Here is a 20,993-nt window from a genome sequence, read left to right as displayed (position 1 = left end):
TGTTCTGGTTAATAATTAGTAATACTAATGTGATGTTGCTAGTGTCTAAGAACATATAGAGGAAAATACAATTTATTGTCAATTTATCGGTCAGACACATTCGAACATAAATTGATATCAGAATGACATCTAGATGCGTAGCCAATACCATCATCATCTTATCATGGGGGCTACCATGAAGTGCTAAAGCCGTTCAGTTTAGGTTGAGAGAGAGGTACGGAGCTATGGAACTGCTATAGCTTCGTCCCTTTCTCTCAACCTAAACTGAACGGCTTTAGCACTTCATGGTAACTCCCCAGTTCTTTATCGCCCACTGCTGAGCATATGCCTCTCTTCTAGAACGCCACTTGCCCCGGTCCTTTCAACCGGTATTTTAGTGACAAAATCCCGTATGCGAGATTCAAAAATCGCCCCCTGAGCTAGTATCATCTACTTGTGACTCGTAATTTTCCGGATGTCGTCGACTCAATATGCCAATTCCCTATTACGCTCCGTGTAGCTAACGATACTCAAAAGTCACTGTCGCACTTGTATAGAAGAGATAGAGAGTTATAAAGCGTTTCCTTACGGTACAACGATTGTCCCCTTGACTCTAAGCACTTGTCTATACCTACATGTCGCACGATATACTAAATACCGTGTTCCAAATATAATTTCTACGTTAGTGTAAATTCGAATCGACTTCAATGTCGAAGTAATTCCATTATTGAAGCTTTTTTACTATAAATTACTGGAGTTATTCTTGTACAAAACAAACAATTCATAATGACTACGGCCGACTTTGCAACATCAAGATAATTCTTTAAACTTATTGAAATTAAAACAAAACCACATTCGTTCGTACATCTGCTGTGTAAAAAGAAAAGTACAGAGCTTTATTCTACAGCGTGCTTTGGACGTATCGAAATTATATTGGAAATGTATTGATGACTTGCACGAGGTCTCTCGATAGTCTGTTGCTAAGTGAGAGGCAATACGTACACAATATTTTGTATATTTTATGTATTGCGCTATATAATGTTTACATAGCAAAACATTTTATACTTAATGTTTACGTAACAAATAGTTTTTACGTAATGAATTTGTTGTATAATTTAGAGGAATATGTGTTATAATTGTAATTACTAGGCAACTCATACATCTATCTGTGATTATTACTGCTTCTTAGACTTTTGTTAGGTACTCGTACTTGTAATGTTCGTACTATTTTAAAATATAGGTAGGTAACTATAACATTCCTAATTGTTACACTAGGAAAACGATTATAAAATAGATTTCCAAAAATAATAAAATTATGCTAACGCTTCTTCATTTAATATTTCCATAATTTGAAAATTCTATCACATTGACATTACATTACCGTTTCCGAACATCCCCAAACTCGCAAAGTTCTCGATTATCGCCACATTAATCCACATAATCGATTCAGTCGTATCGATGCGATCAGCGCCATCTATCCATCATGCGCTTTATTTTGTTAAGGACCGGGACAATAAGTTGGCTCCGAATTGGTAATTAAGTGAAGTTAATGATCTGAGAGTTAAGGTTGTATGTAACCACGTTGTTGTATTGTACATATTGCTGATGTTAAGGTGGCTCGCTTAGGTTACCCGAAGCTCAGGCTGCGTTAGATGGCGTTAATCTGAAAATTACCAGTCTTATTTTTTTTGTGGAGTCGTACAGGCATTTATATACTTTCAATTATGCTTCGCGAACATTTAATATTAAAATTGACGTATTACAACAAACATTCAACTTCTCATTGTAACGTTAATCCCCTTAATGTAGATAAATTTACTATTTTACACTATTTTTAAGTACCACTCACACATACAAACAGTGTTTTTGTATTCCTTCTAGTCGATAATTTCACGCGGCGACAGCTTGTTTAAATAGCCTTGCGGTAAATACGTGTTATCGCATGATTTGCATGGAAGTACTGGGTTCGAATCCAGGACTTTTTCTCTTTTTTTTTTTTTTTAATACTACGTCGGTGGCAAACAAGCATACGGTCCGCCTGATGGAAAGCGGTCACCATAACCTATGGACGCCTGCAACTCAAAGAGTGTCGCATGCGCGTTGCCGCCCCATTAGAAACTTGTACACTCCCCTTTGCTGCGTGTGCACAGCAAAAAGGAGTGTACAAGTTCAAAGGAGGGTTTGGGTTGCCGACGACCCAAAGGACAATAGACGGAACAAATTAGTTCCGTAAGTCCTCCCGTCGTCAGCACCCCACACCCTCGTTGAGCTCTGGCAGCCTTACTCACCGACAGGAACACAACACTATGAGACACTATTTTTTGTTTTATTATTATACATAAATGTATATGTACTCGTACAGTAGTTACTGAGCGTTTTCCACAAAAAAGATTAAAAACCTATTCTCTTACATGGTAATAATTTTTGGGTTCGTCGAACTCAGAATTTCTAACATAATTATCCTAATCTGATATTTTAAAAAATTCCAAAAAAGTATAGATAAATTTTAGTTTCTAAACTACGATTCGAATGTTTTTTTTTCTAATTGTTTATTTTCGATGGAGCAAGGGTATTCAAATCGCTTTTGAAATCTTAAATTAGTAAATGAAAATGCAATAGTTAACTGAGTAACGTAATGCTTTAAAAACTCAAGTGGACTTTTTTTATCTAAGGAGTAATTTCGATAAAATATTATATTTAGCGAGGGTATTAAACGTTGTGTTTTATATCTCAACTTAATAAATAGAAAATCAAAATGACAATAAAAAAAAAACCGGCCAAGAGCGTGTCGGGCCACGCTCAGGGTAGGGTTCCGTAGTTTTCCGTATTTTTCTCAAAAACTACTGAACCTATCAAGTTCAAAACAATTTTCCTAGAAAGTCTTTATAAAGTTCTACTTTTGTGATTTTTTTCATATTTTTTAAACATATGGTTTATATTTCTATGAAAAAATAGTTTCCTTCGTTTCTGTGTATTTTTCTGAAGTTTCTGAGAACTTTCCATCAAACTGTTTGACATTTATTAGGAATTGTATACTTATCTGGCATAGTAACCTTAAGCAATCGTACTATTTGACACCAGGATTAGTAAAATTTTAATGATTTGTGCAAGATTACGGCGGAAACATATATTAACACTTTCGAAACCGGGCTCTACGCGGCGCTACGACATTTTCGCTACATACGGGTTTGACCATCCATGTAATCGGCTACGCTTCTACGAGCATGGATTTGTCCATGTGTGCCCGACAGTCGTAGGTTCTTGGTGGAAAAAAAAGTGACATTTAAAAAAAACTCTAACTATAACAATAGTTCAAATAACTTTGATCATCGGTATAAAATAACTGTAACAAACAAGTTATTAGGTACTCAAAGAAATTTGATAAAAAAGTAAAAGTATACACAACAACATTTCCGGACTCACGGAAACTAACGAGCATAAAAAAGCTCAGCGAAACTAATTGACTACTAGTCTAAAACAAACTAAAAGGTTCCAAGTGAGACAGCGTAAACAGAACAAAAACTAAACAAGATCATGCGGAATCATTTGCGTAGACCAATCAGCGCGCAGCGCGGCCCGACGGCCGCCGGAGACGGCCGAACAAAGCCGAGGACGGATGGGTTCGGTGTGATGGCGATTGCGATGGCGATGCGAGCTTTAAACGGAAAAGTTTGTAGAACAGTATTTTTCAACATTCAATGTTGAAAAAAATACTGCAAGATCAGTGTGTAAAAAACTAAAATTCTTGTTTGTTTTTTGGTAACCTATGCGGAAACATGTCGTATTTATAAAAACAGACTTATAGAGATATAAAAGTTTTAATTCAATTTCATCTATAGAAAAAAAAGTTGTACATACATAATGTTTTGGGAATAAGAGTCAGCGACAACGGGCATGTAACGATGGAGTTAATGCCGTCAATAGCCTACGATGATCGTTTACCATAAGGCCTCCCGTACGCTTCATTACCACATTCGTTTGCACTTATTTATTGAATATATAATAAATGAAATTAGGTAGGCTGGATAGATAATATGTACTTGTATATAAAAAAAACGCCATACTTACAAGTTTAAAAATAATTTACACAATTGACGATGCATTCATTAAAATTATAAATTTAATCGATTCATTGTTAGTTGGCTTGCATCGTTGCTATAACGAAATAATAGGAATGAGTAGCGCTCATAACAATACCAACGGAGCCATCGCATCGCCATGACACGTAATACCGCCCGATCGCCGGCGCAACACATCTAGATCCTTTATCTATCGACGGACCCGATTTGATCTACGCATGCGTACGTTCATAATTATCAGGCTCTTTCATCCGCCGACTCACTTTATGGGTCCCCAGCCCGTGTAAATGTCTCAAATCATATTGGCAACTGGCTAATGGATCGTTTCATATGTATAATTAACTATGGTGTACACAATGCTGTAATTATTGTCTAATTAAACTTTAACGTCGGCCATTCATCGACTAGAGAGCTAGTTGATGTGCTTGCTTAGAAGAAAGTAGCCTTAGAGCATTTTCTATTGTTTATTTTGATGAGGCTTGTTTTACAAATTGTTATCCGACAAAGTCTGACGTAAATTTATGTTTAGCGAAAATAATATATAAGTAGAAACGAATTCTCGGAAACAAAGATTTGAATCAGAGACGTCAAAAAAACCAAACACGTAAACGCTCATAACTGGTATTCTAAAACAGACAAAAAGATCCCACGCGAAGATGGAAATAACAATAGTACAAAAATTATCTGCACAGGAAAACGTTAAAGATACTTCCAATCTTGAAGACACAATACATAAATCGATATATGGAAAAATTAAACTAGACGTGTCTGTCCTTATCGGTCTATCTCCAAACCGAAATATTGTTATAAAAAGTACGTTGGTACCACAATCTTTATCATTACTTGCAACTATATCTCCTGCTTTATCATTTACAGACTTATTACCTTAGGATAAAGAAGTCATGATATGATTATCAGGTTGTATGAGTATATTTGTAGCTTGGTCATCGATCACATATATTGACGTAATATTCCGAGGATCGCATGATTCATCTCGTTTTGGAGTACGTACAAATAGGGATACGAGATTCATGTTTAATTGAATTAGATATACGAAGCTCCTTTTGTGTAATGTATTCAAAATACCAGTTTTTATGGTATTCTCTAATCAACCCATCATGCTAAATAACTTTAAGAAATACAATGATCAGAAATATGCGAGATGATAAGGAATTTAAAGACCTATAAAAACTTAAGAGTTAAAGACAATAGTTTATTAAGTCGACAAAACTCGTTACAGAGTAGTTAATAAGCTTAAAGGTGCTTAAAGATACATACGTAGATGATCTTACAGCATGTCAATAGCCATATCTTTGTCCGTACATACACCCATGGCCCCGCCTCATTACCTCCTCTATACGATACACAGCCTTATAAAATGTACTATTATACTGAACATCAACCAATATTAAATGGCCTCTTGCATTCAATAAAATCACCCGTCAACAAGTCAGCAAAAAGTCTCAAGTAAGAACGGACATGTAAGTTTGAAGACAACAATAACTTTACTGTTGTAAATTTTGATCGGAATCATCTTGTAAATGAATAAGATTCAGAATCGAACAGCGATGAAAACGGATATGTAGTTGTTAAAGTTGTAGATGTCTCTAGACCGCATTTACATTTTAGAGATAGTTGCAGAGAATAAAATGTCAATTGAGAGACGAACGAGGAATTGAAGACGCAGTTATTGAACTCGCGATGACCTGATTGTTGACGGCTGGACCGCAGAATATGGAGTCGTTTAAGAGAGATCTATTTATAGTAAGAAAAAGTACAAATATAGAAGGGATGTTTATTTTACAACGTATAAGGATATGGTACTTAAATTGACTTGTGTTGGTATGAGATTAATTAAATAAAATAACAGCGTAAAAAGTTGAACAAATGAAAGACTGTATTAACAAAGAAGCTTTCAAAACCCACGCGGCTCCAGACCAAACATTTTCGAGCATTTATCTAAATCTCGGATGACATTTTACTTCAATTAGTGACAGAATTGTAAAGCCGTACAAGCGGAGTGACATTTGAACATTTTTCACTTAAGTAAATGCCAGTGAGGGATTATAATATAACAGAACCACGGTTTAGTTTTCGGTATTAACGGTTGGAGGATAGACGTTTGTAATAGCCGTGTGAACGAGATCAACTTTTTATTTCAAGGATGTTAACAAGGAAGTAATTAAATAGATTAGTAATTTCGTAGGTTATTGCAAATTTCAACATTCGATTTGATTATGGCTAAATAGAGGAAGTTTAATAATGCGATTATTAAATATGCAATTTTATTCTTTGACAAAAGCTATGAGTGATGTAAAAATAAGCAATTTATTCATTGGATAAGTGTATCAAAGAATGGATACAAAGAAGGAAGGAAGTTTCAACACCCTTTTCTCTTGAATCATAAATCCCAACTTTCGTCGATCACCGCGAGGTTCCATTGAGTGAGCTCAAAAACCCATTATGTAGAACATTATGAGGACCCCATTGTCTCGGCTGAATGAGCCAATACAATATCTTACGAAATTTCCTAAAAACCACCTTCGTATTATAAATGTTTATTATGTCGAACGGGCATTATCTGATGCCGGCTCGGTCCATTGTCTTTTTATTTTTCATCATGTACTCGCAACGAATCGAAAATTCAATTCCGGCCAAAGTTTCACGATCTCACTTCGACGTTTCGTCAAATATCGTCTTTATCGCATCACTTCATCTTTAATCTCCATAAATTAAAGGCAATAAATTTGATTCTTAACACTTATTGACGTGTAACAATAACAATGCTTATTTTTCTCTATCAATTTGGCAGTGTTACAAAATCGTGAGCCATTAACATGCAGAAAGATCTCGGAAACCGGTGATCTGTTTCATTAATAATAACCTGCTCTCTAATACTGGTTACAATCACGAGTATTCATGCACGACTTATGTAACCGGCCAAATTATCAAGCCGTATGTTAACATCCATTGTGTTGAACGCTAATCTACATAAGTATAGGTATTAATTCGAGTTTCAAAACGAATTTGTAAAAAAAGGCAGAGGTGGAGTGTCGACACCGGAGCACAAACACCAGTTTAATCTCTCGGAGAATAATCCCAATTTTCAATACAATGTGTGTACGTGTGTGGATGGCGTAATGACGTGCGCAAAAGTGTTTCACGTGAGAAAACACTGATGAACTACAGATAAAGTTAATTAACAATGCGGCCAGAATTTGTAACAATTATGTTTCTTAAACGATTCATAAGTTGAATGAAGTTGATAAAATATTGGTATTTAATCATTACAATTGTTTCTTTAAAACGGCGTCTTGGCGAGTTGTAAAGAGCAACACAAAAACGCTTTCGAGTTACAATGTACAGACTAGAGCAGAGTCAACGATCACTCACAATGCCCGCTCTAGAGTGACTCGGAGAAAACATTGATTAATTACCATAATAATTTATTTGATACTCCAAAACTTGATACGGGGAGGGGCCGGTTACACAACCAACAAACTTTTGGTTTTTTCTCGACCTAAACCTCTTAACGATAGAAACTATAACGTAAACGTATGGCGTGACGTTAATATTTCCAACACGATGAAAACACTACATTGTTCGTTTGAATATGATGCATCGAGGTGATTTGCCTGTTCCAAACAAAAGAATAAGTTTGACGGAAAAGGAATGCTTGAATATATCGTTAGTTATGATTGTTTCCAAGGATATTAGCATATGTTTTTTTCATATTTTTTAGGTTTGCTGTCGGCTTTGAATCATTTGGATCAAGCGCGGAAGAATTCTCTGCAAACGACGGTGGATTACTCTAGATATGTCAAAAGGTACCTATTTGTAAATGTCATTTTTAAACATCTATACAACCTACGCTAATTTTGACTAGCAGTTTCAAAATAGATAATATACGAGAGCAATACAATGTCATTGTTTTGCATTTAAATTCAGGTTCGACAACTTAAGATTTGATTTCACAACAATCCGAATTTATATAACAATCATCAGGTGCAACAGTTTCATGATCATCGGTGTCGCATGTATCATCTTAGTTCGTTTTAATATTTTCCTGTATGCTTTTAACATGTTGAGCAAGCGTCGTATCTAATAGGGTCTTTATACTAGGAATCATAATTTGTATTGTATTGAATCAAATTTATATAACAATCATCAGGTGCAACAGTTTCATGATCATCGGTGTCGCATGTATCATCTTAGTTCGTTTTAATATTTTCCTGTATGCTTTTAACATGTTGAGCAAGCGTCGTATCTAATAGGGTCTTTATACTAGGAATCATAATTTGTATTGTATTGAATCATCCATTTAAAGAACATCATTTTTTATGTCACTCTTTATAAGTGACACCAATTGCGTAAGCAGCATTGAGGAAGGAATTGTTGATGGACTCGATTTAGGCGTACCCACGTCATAAATATTGTACTTTATGAAAAGAAAATTTACATTGCGTTTATTATTTAGATAAAGATCACTTGGGACTGTAATGGTTGATGGAATGACGATAGATATAAATCACAAGTTAAACAGATTTTAGTCAAAATACATTCTATGAATTGTACTATTATGATTACATATGTGTGGGTTTATGTAGGAGAATGATGGTTATGACATCAAATCAAAATATTAAAATTTGTTTCAACTGAAAAAGCGCGAGCTACCACACGTAATAGTTCTTAGGTTACCCAAAACAACACATAAACGTTTAATTTTTTTATCGTATGGCAGCTGAAAACTACAGTACACTTGTATATACATTATTAAGCCCTTTAAGGTCTTAGCTAAATTGTTCATTCCATAGCGTAAATATATTGAACAACTACTTTAGCTAGGAACATAGAGAGCTCTGCTCAACAACCGTAAAACATGATGGTACAGTCACCGACATAAATAAGTGATGGTTTTTGTACCTTGTCATATTAACGTCTTGTTTGAAATGTTATACGAAATTGTCAAACGATTAAAAGTGACAAGGTACATAAATCATCACTTCTTTATGCCGGTGACTGTACGACGTTTTTTACATGAGGGTGCATATTAATAACATTTCTCCATGTGCAGGTACAGCTCGACCTTGGAATGCGGTTCCTCATACTGCAAGGACCTGGGCTACAGAGAGCACTTCCACTGCATGGACTGCCCCGCCAGGGTCTTCTGCAAGAAGGAAGAGATGATCAGACATTTCAAGGTTTGTATTAAGACTGTTCTTAAAAATATTAATATATTCAGAATTGCCACCAACGAATTCACAATGATTGATTCTATTTAGCAGGTTTTTAATATGATCTTAGGGGTAATAAATTAGGTATAGCTATGCAATTTTTTAATCCCTTTTGTGCATATTGAAATCATAGCAGTCATGTTTTGAAGCCAAAAAAATCGTAGAATATAGCAAACTTTTCATCATCATCATTATAACAGCTCTTTATCACAAACTGCTGAGCGTAAGACTTAGTATTTACGCCATCTGGCCTGTTATCGAGCTATACCTAATCTCATTCAAAAGTGGCCCGTATTACGAATTTCGTCCACCTTAACAGACCTTAACCACACTTTAAATCTGTAGTTGTTTATAAGTCTTCTAGAATCAACATTTTTGGTATAATCTTCGATGTAATGTTAATAAAAATAAAGAAAAGATATATTGTTTCTCAACAGTGGCACAAGAAACGTGACGAGTCGCTTGCGCACGGCTTCATGCGCTATTCTCCTTTGGACGACTGCTCGGAGCGATTCAGCGACTGCCCCCACAACCGCAGCCAGACGCACTACCATTGCATCCAGGATGGCTGTGATAAGGTATGAGGAAGAATAAACTGAAATACATGCCTTAAACACAGAAAAAATGACCAAGGTCTTTAAGTTTCCAAAGTTGTATTCAACCCTACGTCTACGCGACGGATGCCTGAACCAAGTTTTATTGGGAGGAGGGAGGGATTTTTTTCCAAGGCCTCCAGTGCCCAGAGCTGGAATTAAACTGGTGTCCCCTATTTACCGAACAAGTAGGTAGACCACTGGGCCATTTGGTCTTTGTTGGCAAGATTCGTATTTTGGAATATATTGTCAATTTTTCATCTCAATGGCCTTTGGAGCCTTGGTAATTTTTGTATACTTGAAATAAGACAAGTTATACTACTTTCGGTCTTAGAGTAGGTAAGTACTCAATAACAATAAAGTCTCTAATTGCAAATAATCTGTCTCCATGTAATAAGAATGACTTGTTTTTACAAGTTTCTGCTATCGTTTTTAAACCTTGATACCTATATGATGTTTTTCTAGCAGAAATAACCTGTCCCATTTTTATTAAAAACGGCTAACATCTAGTTGCTTATTATCTACTTTAATTTAAAAGTCACACTTACATTATGAGGCGATAATGATACAAAAACACATAATAATGAGACAATTTAACTTTTGAACGTCGTCTTAACGACCCATTATGAACCGAAACAATTTCTGACGTTTTTATCATATCTACCAAGAAAACGAAGTCGTATATTAAATACCGGTTTCTTATTGCATCTGTCTATAATCTAATATAAACCAGGAATATTGATCTGTCTAAAATAACTTCCCACAAGAGCGACTAAATCTGACTTTTAGGAATCCACCATTAAAATATTTCTAATATTGTTTAGAGATATAGTACTAGTACTAACAATAAATTAAAAGTCCTAATAACGGATAAAATCACACCTCCGGCAGAACTCGACTGCAACCATATGAAATACCAGTCCAACTTTACTCTTCGTATCTAGGAGTATAACGCGAAGAAAGCGAGATCAATATCTAATCCTTCATCCATATCCATTCCAGGTGTACATATCCACGTCAGACGTCCAAATGCACGCAAACTACCACCGCAAGGACTCTGCGATTCTGCAGGAGGGTTTCCAGCGGTTCAGGGCCACGGAGAGCTGTGCGGCTCCTCATTGTGTGTTCGCTGGGCAGAGGACCACGCACTTCCACTGCAGGCGGCCTGGCTGCACGTACACTTTTAAGAATAAAGCTGATATGGGTAAGTTGTGCAAAATGTAGTTTTTCTCAAACATGCAATGAAATATTGTCTTTACGTTCCTTAAAATGGGCTGGGAAGTATCGCTTTTTGGGCGCAACAACTCGAGAGGACTGTAATAGGATTTCATATTATTTTTTAGTCCTAGGCCTGCAAAGTAACTTTTTTTTATAAATTATTGTCCTTTAGAGCATTTTTTTTATTTCATTGTATGTTTGAGAAAAGCACTATACATGCCTCGGCGTGAAAACGGATTCCCGGCCTCGTATCCCTATCCGCCCACATATACCCACTTGGCCGGAAATCCTCATTTTCCCGGCCTCTGATGTAATGTACTATTATTTCTTCTTTCACTTGCAGCACTATAGTTTTAGATCTATTCATCACGATATGGAATACCATTCCTTGTACGTATGCTAATTTTAAAACTAATGTTTTTTATAAAAAAAAATACATTATTTAAAGTAGGTAACAAACTCTACTCAAGGAAGATGGTGAATACAATTACTTCAAATTTACTAATGATGAACCAGATTAACCGTATCAATACTTAATATTGTATGAGTATTAAAACCCCGAGAAAAACAAACGAAAAAATAATGAGACATTTTAAGTTAAACAAACAAAAATCTTAACATAAAGTCACTCATCATAACGAGGTATACTAAGTAAGATTCTAAGTCAAACAAATCATTAATTGCAGAAAAACACAAGACCTACCACATCAAAGACGAAGCGCTCTCAAAAGACGGCTTCAAGAAGTACATGAAGAATGAAGCGTGCCCATACCGCGACTGCCGGTTCAGCCGCACTTGCAATCACATCCACTGCATCCGGCCCCACTGCAACTATGTGCTGCACTCCAGCAGCCAGATTTTCACGCATAAGAGGAAGCATGAGAGGAAGGAGCAGGAGATGAGTTTTGGGTGAGTTTTCTGCTGTTCTTCTATTATAACTCGTCAGTAGTCGCCTTCTTGAGCTTACCGTGGGACTCAGCCAATCTGTGTAAGTATGTCCTATAATATTTATTTATTTAGTAGCTATAAATAAGTCACTGTTTCTTATGCATACTTCAGAAGTGTAACTACACGAAAAAAATATTCCATAGCCAGAACCCTGATCGGTCCTCAGCGTCAAGTTTTTCCCTTCTTCATTTTTAATATAATGTAAGATAAAAATTCCTATATTACATAAGAAGCATAAGGATATTTTCATGTGGGATTGTAATAGTAAATGGGCTGTCAATAATGATATATATTATGTTATTTTCTACAGGCTACCGACATCAGTGATTCAAAGCGCGCTAATGCAGCAAGGGGCTGACCTCAGCATGTACTCTCCTGGGACTAATCTGCATATTGACGATGATATGTCCAACTCAATGGTTGACTCGGATTATGCTTATCCATTTGTAAGTATTTATAAAACACTAGCTTTTGCCCGCGGCTTCGCTCTCGTTAGAAAGAGACAAAAAGTAGCCTATGTTACTCTCCATCACTTCAACTGTCCCCACTTAAAAAATCACGACAATTCGTCGCTCCGTTTTGCCGTGAAGGACGGACAAACAAACAGACACACACATTCCCATTTATAATATTAAGTATAGAAGTATGGATTTATTTAGTTACTTTCCTTTCTAGACTTTATTCTGGGTAGAAGAATGTTCAAAACCCGATGGTTCACCTGAACCTGGTTCTTTCTTTAATAAAAGGTTAATAGGAAAGGCGATTTACAGTGTAATGATGTCCGAATTCTGTGTAATTAAATGTGTTCATTCTATTTACAGAACCCGGCTTTGGTTGAAGAGGTATCTCGTAAATACATAGAAACTTTCAACGGAGGGACGGAAGCAGAAGACAAATGCGGCAAGTGCAGTGCCTTTAACAAGCACTATCACTGCTTGGCAGAAAACTGCAAGATGGCTCACAGGTTTGTAAATACAAATACATAAGACATGAAAACATGAACTAATAAAAAAACACAAGCAATTAAAGATTTATGATGAGCGAAAGAATATTTGAAAAATAATGAAATCCTTGATCTAACCACTTAAATGACCTGATTACTAATATTATAGCTACCTCTTTTACAGCTGTCACAATACAATGGTGAAACACGCAATGGAACATGAACAGCAGAATCAAGTGACTGAAGCCTACTTCATGACATACTCAAGGAATAATCCTTGCTCCAACTCAGCCTGTCAACATATCCGGGACATCACGCACTATCATTGTACTTGGGTAAGTTACATTAACATACGCCATTAGTTTCAAAACTTGATATGAAATGCTGTGTTATGACCACAAAGTTCAAAAATGAAGACATGAATTCATTTACTATTTTTTTTTTCAGGAAAATTGCGGAGCTGTTATACTCTCATCGGAAGAACATCCATTTAGACGTCTGGAGCACCATCGTCAGCACGCAATCCTGAGCCCCATGTCTCCCAATTTAGCGGCAAGATTCGCTCCCAACTTCACTCCGCAGCTCTCAGCCCAGCTGCATCCGAATATGGCCGCTCAACTCGGCCAAGTTCCGAATATACCCAATCTTCCACCTAACTTGGCACAACTAGCACAGATGACGCCAAGTCTGACGTCCCAATTGACGCCGAACTTGCAGGCTCAACTGAATCTTGGACCTAATCATGGACTAGTTCCTCAACAAGTGAATCCATCGAGCTCGCTGGATGAGATGTTCAGTAGGAAGAGAGGAAGGCCACCTAAGAATAGGGTGGTCGAAGTTTGGACTGACAATGTAAGTATATCTACAAAACTATTTCGACTAAGTAATGAGATTATGGAAAATACATAGGTAAATGATACTACTGACCTGTGTACTAAATGCGTTTTTGTCGTTACAGGTGACGCCGCAAGCGATATTTACGTCTTTTAAACTGCCAAAGAGCAACCAACTACCTCTACCACCCGTCCCTCAAGCTCCTGTTATAACTACAGTTGAAGAGTTTCCTGTAAGTATTAAATACTCAAACGACCTTTTGCGATTAAGCGAAAAAAACATCACAACAATGATTAACCAAAAATAAAGAGAACCTAACTTTTGATTTCTTTTTTTCAGCGTATCAAATTCCAACATTTCGAAGTCTTCACAACCCCCGATGCCTGCTCGCAGTCATACCCTAACTGTCAACTTAGAATGACGAGACTGCATCTCCACTGCTTCAATTGCAGTTTTGCTGGAGAAACACATATCATCATGGAAACACACATGAGAGAATCTCACTCTGTCAGTCCTCTATTAGAAGGATTTGACTACTTTGCTTCTTTCGACCATTGTGGTGGAAAGAGCTGCTTTAAGAACCAATTACGTAACCACTTCCATTGTGCTCAAGGGAACAACTGCCCAGCTATTTTGACACAATACTCGGCCTTGGCTACTCATAAACACGGAAGAGGAACTCCGGTTATCAAGAGCGAAACAGAACAGGACAGACCTTTTGAGGAAGTCAAAGACTATTCTCTGAAAGAACGTGCTTCGGCAGATAGTGTCGTTTCTATGAAAGACCCCAATGAATCTTACACTCCAACAAATTTCTCGATTAAGAGCGAATTTGATAGAGAACAAGATAACATTTCTGGTAAGTGTTCTTGCCTATACTTATTTTAAATTAACATGAATACACCTCCTAACTTACCTGCTTTTGATCTGACTCTTGGGATTCTAAAATCTAAAATGTAACTTTGCATATATTGGCGTAATTTAAGTGAGTCCTTTACAGTATTGTAATATATAATTAATTGTTTCCAGTAGTAAAAGCGGCGGGAACATTCTATCCATCGTCTCACCTCAGAAGCAACACTTCCTCCCCTCGCAGCATCTATGATGCCTCCCCATCAAAAGACCTCAAACTCCGTATGGACTATGACAAGAAACCTTTTGATGCCACAAAATCTGGGCCAACTATCCCACCATCGTGCCATGACCAAGCTTGTCCTTTGAACAAGAATGCTGGAGGAATGAATCTGCATTATCACTGTCCTCATTGTAACCAGCCGTATGTGGATTTGAAAGTGCTGTTCAGTCATATGGTGAAGAAGCATAGTAATGCCATGGACGGTGGACCCGCTGGATTAGCAGCTACTAAGGTATGTTTTAAATTTGCAATAGTTAAAATCCGGCTGCGTCCAAACAAGATAATAGCGCAAATCAGTTCTAACTACTGTAGCTTCTTACCTGATTATTTCTATAGTATGTTAGACTTATTCAAGTCTTCTGTTCTGCGCTTCTGATGAGTCTCTAACACATTTTGTTTCTACAGGAAACCTTGGAAAGAGAATATCCCGAAATCTCCATTTTGCCATCAACGGCATCATCAGCAGGAACTAGTCAAGTGCCATCACCTGGCCACAGACCACCAAACCCAGCTGAACAGGTACGTATTTTATAATTATTTATCACTTTACTTAACACTTTGTCAATGTTTACGATATTATCCTGATAAAATTTGGTCGCATACACAAGACATTATAAGACAAGACGAGCTTTTTGAAACTATAGGAAAATGCTATTGTCTAGTATTGCAGCCTAGTAATGACATAATCAAATTGTTACCATCTTTTGACCGTTTGTGGATACTTTCAGAAATCTATAAGCTCAACAATTATTTGAAATAAGTATGATTTTCTTATCGAGCTTGCCTTCAATACTTTTTCTTGAATTCCAGGTCCAAGCCGTCCAAAGCTTGCTTCTCCAGCAGTACCTGTCCGGTGGTCGGAAGGGTAGTCTCCAGGAGCAACTGAAGATGCAACAGCAGTACACTGCCTCGCTGGCCGGATTACCAGGACTGGCGCAAGTTGCACTCTTCTCGCAGGGGTGAGTATCTGAAATTGAGAAAGATTATTGCTCAAAGTCGGAACCAATTATGTTGCGAAGATAACAAAGAATAGCACAAAATAGTTGGATGAAATCACTATGTCTTCAATAAAAAGGACTATTGTTGACGCTACGAGTATTTCGGATGCAAATTGCAAAGACGCCGCCAAAAGAGACGTACTTTTGTCCAATCTTGAAGTACATTATATTAATGACATAAGTGCCTGGTGTGCATTTGTCCGTTCTTGTAGAAAAAATCTACAAATAGGTGAATCTACATCTATCTGTTGTTTAAAACAAAAATTAACGAGGTAATTTTTATTTTCAGTGGCTCTCCCTTCCCACTGTACCCGACGATGCTGTACCCACCAGAATTACTTCTGGAGCAGAGCTTGTTACAAGGTCATGGCATGCCACCCGGCTTGGACAAGGAGGCTGAGATGATTGCTAAATCGTGAGTATTATACACTTTTTAATGTAGATCAAAAGCAAATAATACAAAGAAGACAGTGAACAAAAAGTGAGAAGAAGGATACTCTTCTAGATCAATAAAACATAGAATCTCTCTTAGCAGCACTTCTAGCTACTTATTTTAAGTCTCATACATACACCTCGCGGTTTAGTACAATTTGCGTTGTCGCGCGCGAGTCCATACATCAAGCGCGACTTCAAGTATGGACTCGCGGGCAAAGATGTCAGTTGTCTGTGTTGGACCGCCAGTTCTGCTTATTAATGTGGGTAATATGTAAAAATCTCCCAGTTTGTGCTGTCTAGGAGTATCTAGAAGAAAAAAACTCGACATAAAAAAATCAATAAAGACGATTCGATCAGGATCATGAACAGACTTTACAAACAAGAGGGTGACAATTATTAATGTTTTCAGGAGACGTACACACACCACCAGAGGGCCCCACATGCGAGTGCTGAAGGACGAGCCAATACCGGAAGGCTACCTGCGGTTCAGGTTCAACGAAGACTGTGCTTACCAGCATTGTGGTTACAGGTAATTAACACTTATTCCTTTTCATTCTATCCTAGCCTGATTTGATTTAGGACTATTCTACTCGTGATCTTGGATGTTAGTTCGTCGGTTTGGCTTGGCCACGAGTCTTCATTAATAGGGACGGATCTTTTCTATCAAATTCATTATACCATGGGACGCCCCATTTCTCATTTTGAAACTTTAACAAATGAGCTCGTTTGAAGGGTCATTTTATCTTAGACATTCACAATACGCTTGAAAACACTATAGTTTTTTCTCTTTTTTCGGCAAGATTAGCGCAACTTTTACTGAGACACAAGTTGAACCGATTATATTCCTTCTTTTACTATTAAAACTTGTATCATTGCTTCAAAACTAGCTTACTAATGTTTATTTTTTATTTTCCAGGGAGCACCAAACCCACTTCCACTGTACCCGCAAAGACTGCGGCTACTCGTTCTGTGATAAAACCAGATTCGTGCAACACACAGCGCGACATGAAAGGTAAGCTTCGTCAAAATGTTCAAAATAATGAGTAAAAAATAAGTAGACACTTAGCAGTGAATCTAATAGGCATATTCATTGTTTTGAAGAAGTCTTGTGTCCTTAACAGTGATGTATTGTTTCAGACTGGACACGTTGATGGGAGGAGACTTCCAGCAATACCGTGCCAATGTGTACTGCCAGCGACCGGACTGTCCGCACGCATCTACATTCGGTACGTATTTATAACATAATTTTCTAAATATGTACATCAATAATTCTCGTTACTAAATATTACATGTGTTCCACCATTTTGAAAAATACTAGAGAGAAACCGCTGCATTTTTGCCTGATCTGAAATGAAGACGTACATGTCGCTTGGTCAATCAAGGCAGTTTTCGGTTTAGTCCAACTCGTATTAAAGATTGATAAGTTCGTTCAGTTAATTTTCCTTACGGTTACACATCGACCCATCGGGATCTTTTGTGTAATTACCCCGTACGACCCTAAGATCCTTCAGCCTACTCAGGAGCACCAAGGCAACTTTGTTTAAACCCTATTTTAATTCTGAAATTTTGCTTCTTCCAGGCACGGGTCAGAACAAGGCCTCCCACTTCCACTGCCTGAAGTGCGACTTCGTATGCACGGACACCAACAAGGTGGTCGCCCATCGCAGACAACACCAGAAGCTGGACAGCATCCAGGCTGCTGGCTTCGAGAAGTTCCCGCCTAGTAAAGGTAAATTCCACTACTTTTTCTTCTAAACTTTAAGATAAATTAGTATTGGAACAAAACTCGTTAACTTAATCTGTTGTATTTAAGTAGTAGAATATCATGAAGTCTAAAATACTAGTTCAATAAAAAAAATATAGTGGGAAAAACATTTGAATTTCGAATATCAGTATTTGTATTTTCTGTTGCAACCATATCATTGCAATATTAAATTTCCCCATTCAGTTAAAAAGAAAGACTTTATCCATTCAAAACTTTTTTGAATCACTTTTCCTAAAATATTATTATTTTTGTTCCAGCATGCGGCTACGAGCCCCAATGCATCCACAGCAAGAAGCAAACCCACTACCACTGCCTGCAGTGCGGCTTTGCCGTGCTAGGCCTGTCCCAAATGACGTCACACAAGTACAAACACCAGGAGGCCAACCTCGGCCCCTCCACCAGCGCCACCAACTAGCGAACTTATGATTTTGACGACTCCTTCAGCCACACCGTTGTCAGCTGGATGGTGTTCACAAATAGAAATCCAGAGGTGATGACAAGTGTTACCAGCTGAATTGCGACCTTAAACGATAAAACCCAGATTGAACTGGACGAATATAGTGAAACTAGGATTAAGGACTTGATATGACTTGTAAACAAAATACTTATGTTAGTATTTTGGATATGGACTTTGACGAAATTGCATGTGTGTTGCATATAAAATTGTCATAACTAATGATTGACTGTCTAAAACGAGAGCAATAATTTTGAAAAGGTTTGATTGTAAAGTGTGTTTGTCCCTCAAAATAGTGCCTTAGACGCTTTGAACGGATTTAGTGGCAAAAGAGTGCCAAATTTAATTAACACTATTCAGATTGTTAGATTTTGTAAGCAAAGCCTATTCCACTGGCAGAAGAGGCGTAAATATATAAAAAATATTATTAATTTAACTGTATTTATTCTATTAAATAGAAATCGTAGTGCGAGAACAGTTTAAAATAACAACAGGGTTTGAAGATTTGGGTTAGTGTATATTTAAACTGGAAAATTGCATTTTAGAGACATTTTATGCATTCACGCCTTTTTGTGGAATAGGGCACGTATTTAAAATTTTATTCTACAAATTGTGTATGAAAAACGATTTTAGAGGAGATAAAAATTCTAAAATAGTTACAAAATTGCATGATTATATTTAAAGTGTGTATTTTCCTAAATCCCGACCAATCTTAGATGATAGTTTATATAAAATTATATATTTATTACTATCCCAAGAAAAGACATTTTTACGAATAGTATTATTAATTTAGGCTTCGTAAAATTTTAAAGTAAGGCATTAATTTTGGTTCGACGCCATCGTGCCTGAAACCTAACGTGACAATATCGTGGTAACTGACAGAGTACGACATTACAAAATTCCCTGTCAAAATTACCGCTATAGGTTAACTCGAAAATTATAACTTAACAAAAAATATTTAAAAATCGTCAATTTTATAAACAATGTAAATAAGAATTTAGATTATATTAAAATCATTGTTAATAAAAAATATATTGGTATAGTATGTATAAAAAATTGGATCTATGTACAGATATTGAATCAAGTGCTAACGTTTGTGATTCGTGAGGTAGCCATAAAATGCCATATTCATACAAATATTTTAGTAATAATCACTGAAATTAATTTAAATCAGTATTAAATTAGTCAGAAGTGTCCTTCAGATATCACCTTTTGCATTCCTTTATTATTCCCGGTTTTAAATAGGTTTACATCGCAAAAGTTCCAAAAGTATAAGCATCAGTATCGATCATAAACTACCAAGAATCGCCTACATCATTTTCATGTACAGTCATAATGAAATGAAATGAAATGATTTATTGTCAGACCACAGGTAAAACATATAAAAAATTTAAAAAATAATATTAATTGTATCTTTTCCGCAAAAAATATAGATGCTTTCCAAGTGCCAAAATTATTTATCCACAACTTTACCGCAAGCAATAAAGCCGTGTATATATATTATCGCCTTTGTCAGCATCTATATCTAATACCTTTTAGTATGAGGTTGTCTATTGAAGTACATAAGTACCTAATACTATTGGTGGCTGATGTGCACTGAAACTTTTGCGATAGCCCCTTAATATTCATTCCTATGTAGATGTAACGGTTCCAGTCGTTAAAAAGAGTAGTCAAAAACCTAAACTGCGTTTTTAACGACAGTGTTAAGACCAAACCAGTTTGAATCCTAAACATAGCTTGTATCAGTATTTTTTAGTCTAAGCTCTCACACGTTGTTCCTATGTCATTTCTTCGCACTTTGCTCATTTACACATTAGTTTTGAAATATAGTAATTTAAATGGAAATACATCTATGCATATTTCATCGACATAAGATATATAGCAAGATTTTTTGAAGCAAACATGTTTGGTAAAATAAGTTATTCAATTATAATTTTTGTAGGCTTCATTTTAACAGATTTTTAAGTAAAAATGTTTTGTATGTACCTAATGTGTAAATGGGTATTTTCATTATTGCAGTCATTTCATTAATGTACTCACTTTATGTTGTGTTCCTTATTTAATTGTATCATTGTAAATGTCCTTCATTTCATCTTCTGTTACTATCAATTTCGTGCCATAAAATAAGTAGTCGTTTTTAAATTATGACTACATAATACCTTGGACAAAAATTATTTAAGTTACCTTCCTTTTGTAAAACTTTGATAACTTTAATTAGATTTTCTTTTTCTAGTGTTTTATTTTCATTGGCATTGGCAGCTAAATAGTCACAATTATTTGCAATTAAAATATGATTTCTCACATTATTGGTTGTTATTCTTCTTGTTTTGTTATCTAATTTTACATTTAATGTTTTTATTTCAACACTTTTAAGTTTT

At 36.3% G+C, this 20,993-nt stretch overlaps 1 protein-coding gene across 3 annotated transcripts in view; it reads left to right on the top strand.

The window, feature by feature from the left end:
* The window catches only part of LOC125237448, a 121,096-nt gene extending 100,468 nt beyond the window's left edge, over window positions 1-20,628 (top strand). For 2 of the 3 annotated variants that reach the window (XM_048144526.1, XM_048144525.1), the window contains 20 exons: window positions 7,801-7,885; window positions 9,133-9,259; window positions 9,730-9,870; window positions 10,888-11,089; window positions 11,790-12,012; window positions 12,362-12,497; window positions 12,873-13,015; window positions 13,179-13,329; window positions 13,442-13,846; window positions 13,953-14,060; window positions 14,168-14,687; window positions 14,858-15,195; window positions 15,369-15,482; window positions 15,774-15,922; window positions 16,251-16,376; window positions 16,806-16,925; window positions 17,313-17,408; window positions 17,534-17,622; window positions 17,976-18,125; window positions 18,419-20,628. In XM_048144526.1, coding sequence (XP_048000483.1) covers window positions 7,801-7,885; window positions 9,133-9,259; window positions 9,730-9,870; window positions 10,888-11,089; window positions 11,790-12,012; window positions 12,362-12,497; window positions 12,873-13,015; window positions 13,179-13,329; window positions 13,442-13,846; window positions 13,953-14,060; window positions 14,168-14,687; window positions 14,858-15,195; window positions 15,369-15,482; window positions 15,774-15,922; window positions 16,251-16,376; window positions 16,806-16,925; window positions 17,313-17,408; window positions 17,534-17,622; window positions 17,976-18,125; window positions 18,419-18,576 — 3,581 coding nt within the window. In that variant the 3' untranslated portion in view covers window positions 18,577-20,628. The remainder of the gene's footprint in view (window positions 1-7,800; window positions 7,886-9,132; window positions 9,260-9,729; window positions 9,871-10,887; window positions 11,090-11,789; window positions 12,013-12,361; window positions 12,498-12,872; window positions 13,016-13,178; window positions 13,330-13,441; window positions 13,847-13,952; window positions 14,061-14,167; window positions 14,688-14,857; window positions 15,196-15,368; window positions 15,483-15,773; window positions 15,923-16,250; window positions 16,377-16,805; window positions 16,926-17,312; window positions 17,409-17,533; window positions 17,623-17,975; window positions 18,126-18,418) is intronic. The other variant, XM_048144527.1, reaches the window with a different exon arrangement.
* Window positions 20,629-20,993: the final 365 nt, after the last annotated feature.

The sequence above is a fragment of the Leguminivora glycinivorella genome, chromosome 21 (assembly GCF_023078275.1).
Source record: "Leguminivora glycinivorella isolate SPB_JAAS2020 chromosome 21, LegGlyc_1.1, whole genome shotgun sequence".
Taxonomy (NCBI): Eukaryota; Metazoa; Arthropoda; class Insecta; order Lepidoptera; family Tortricidae; genus Leguminivora; species Leguminivora glycinivorella.
The sequence above is the reverse complement of the archived record's forward strand: the minus strand, read 5'-3'. Positions and strand labels throughout refer to the sequence as shown.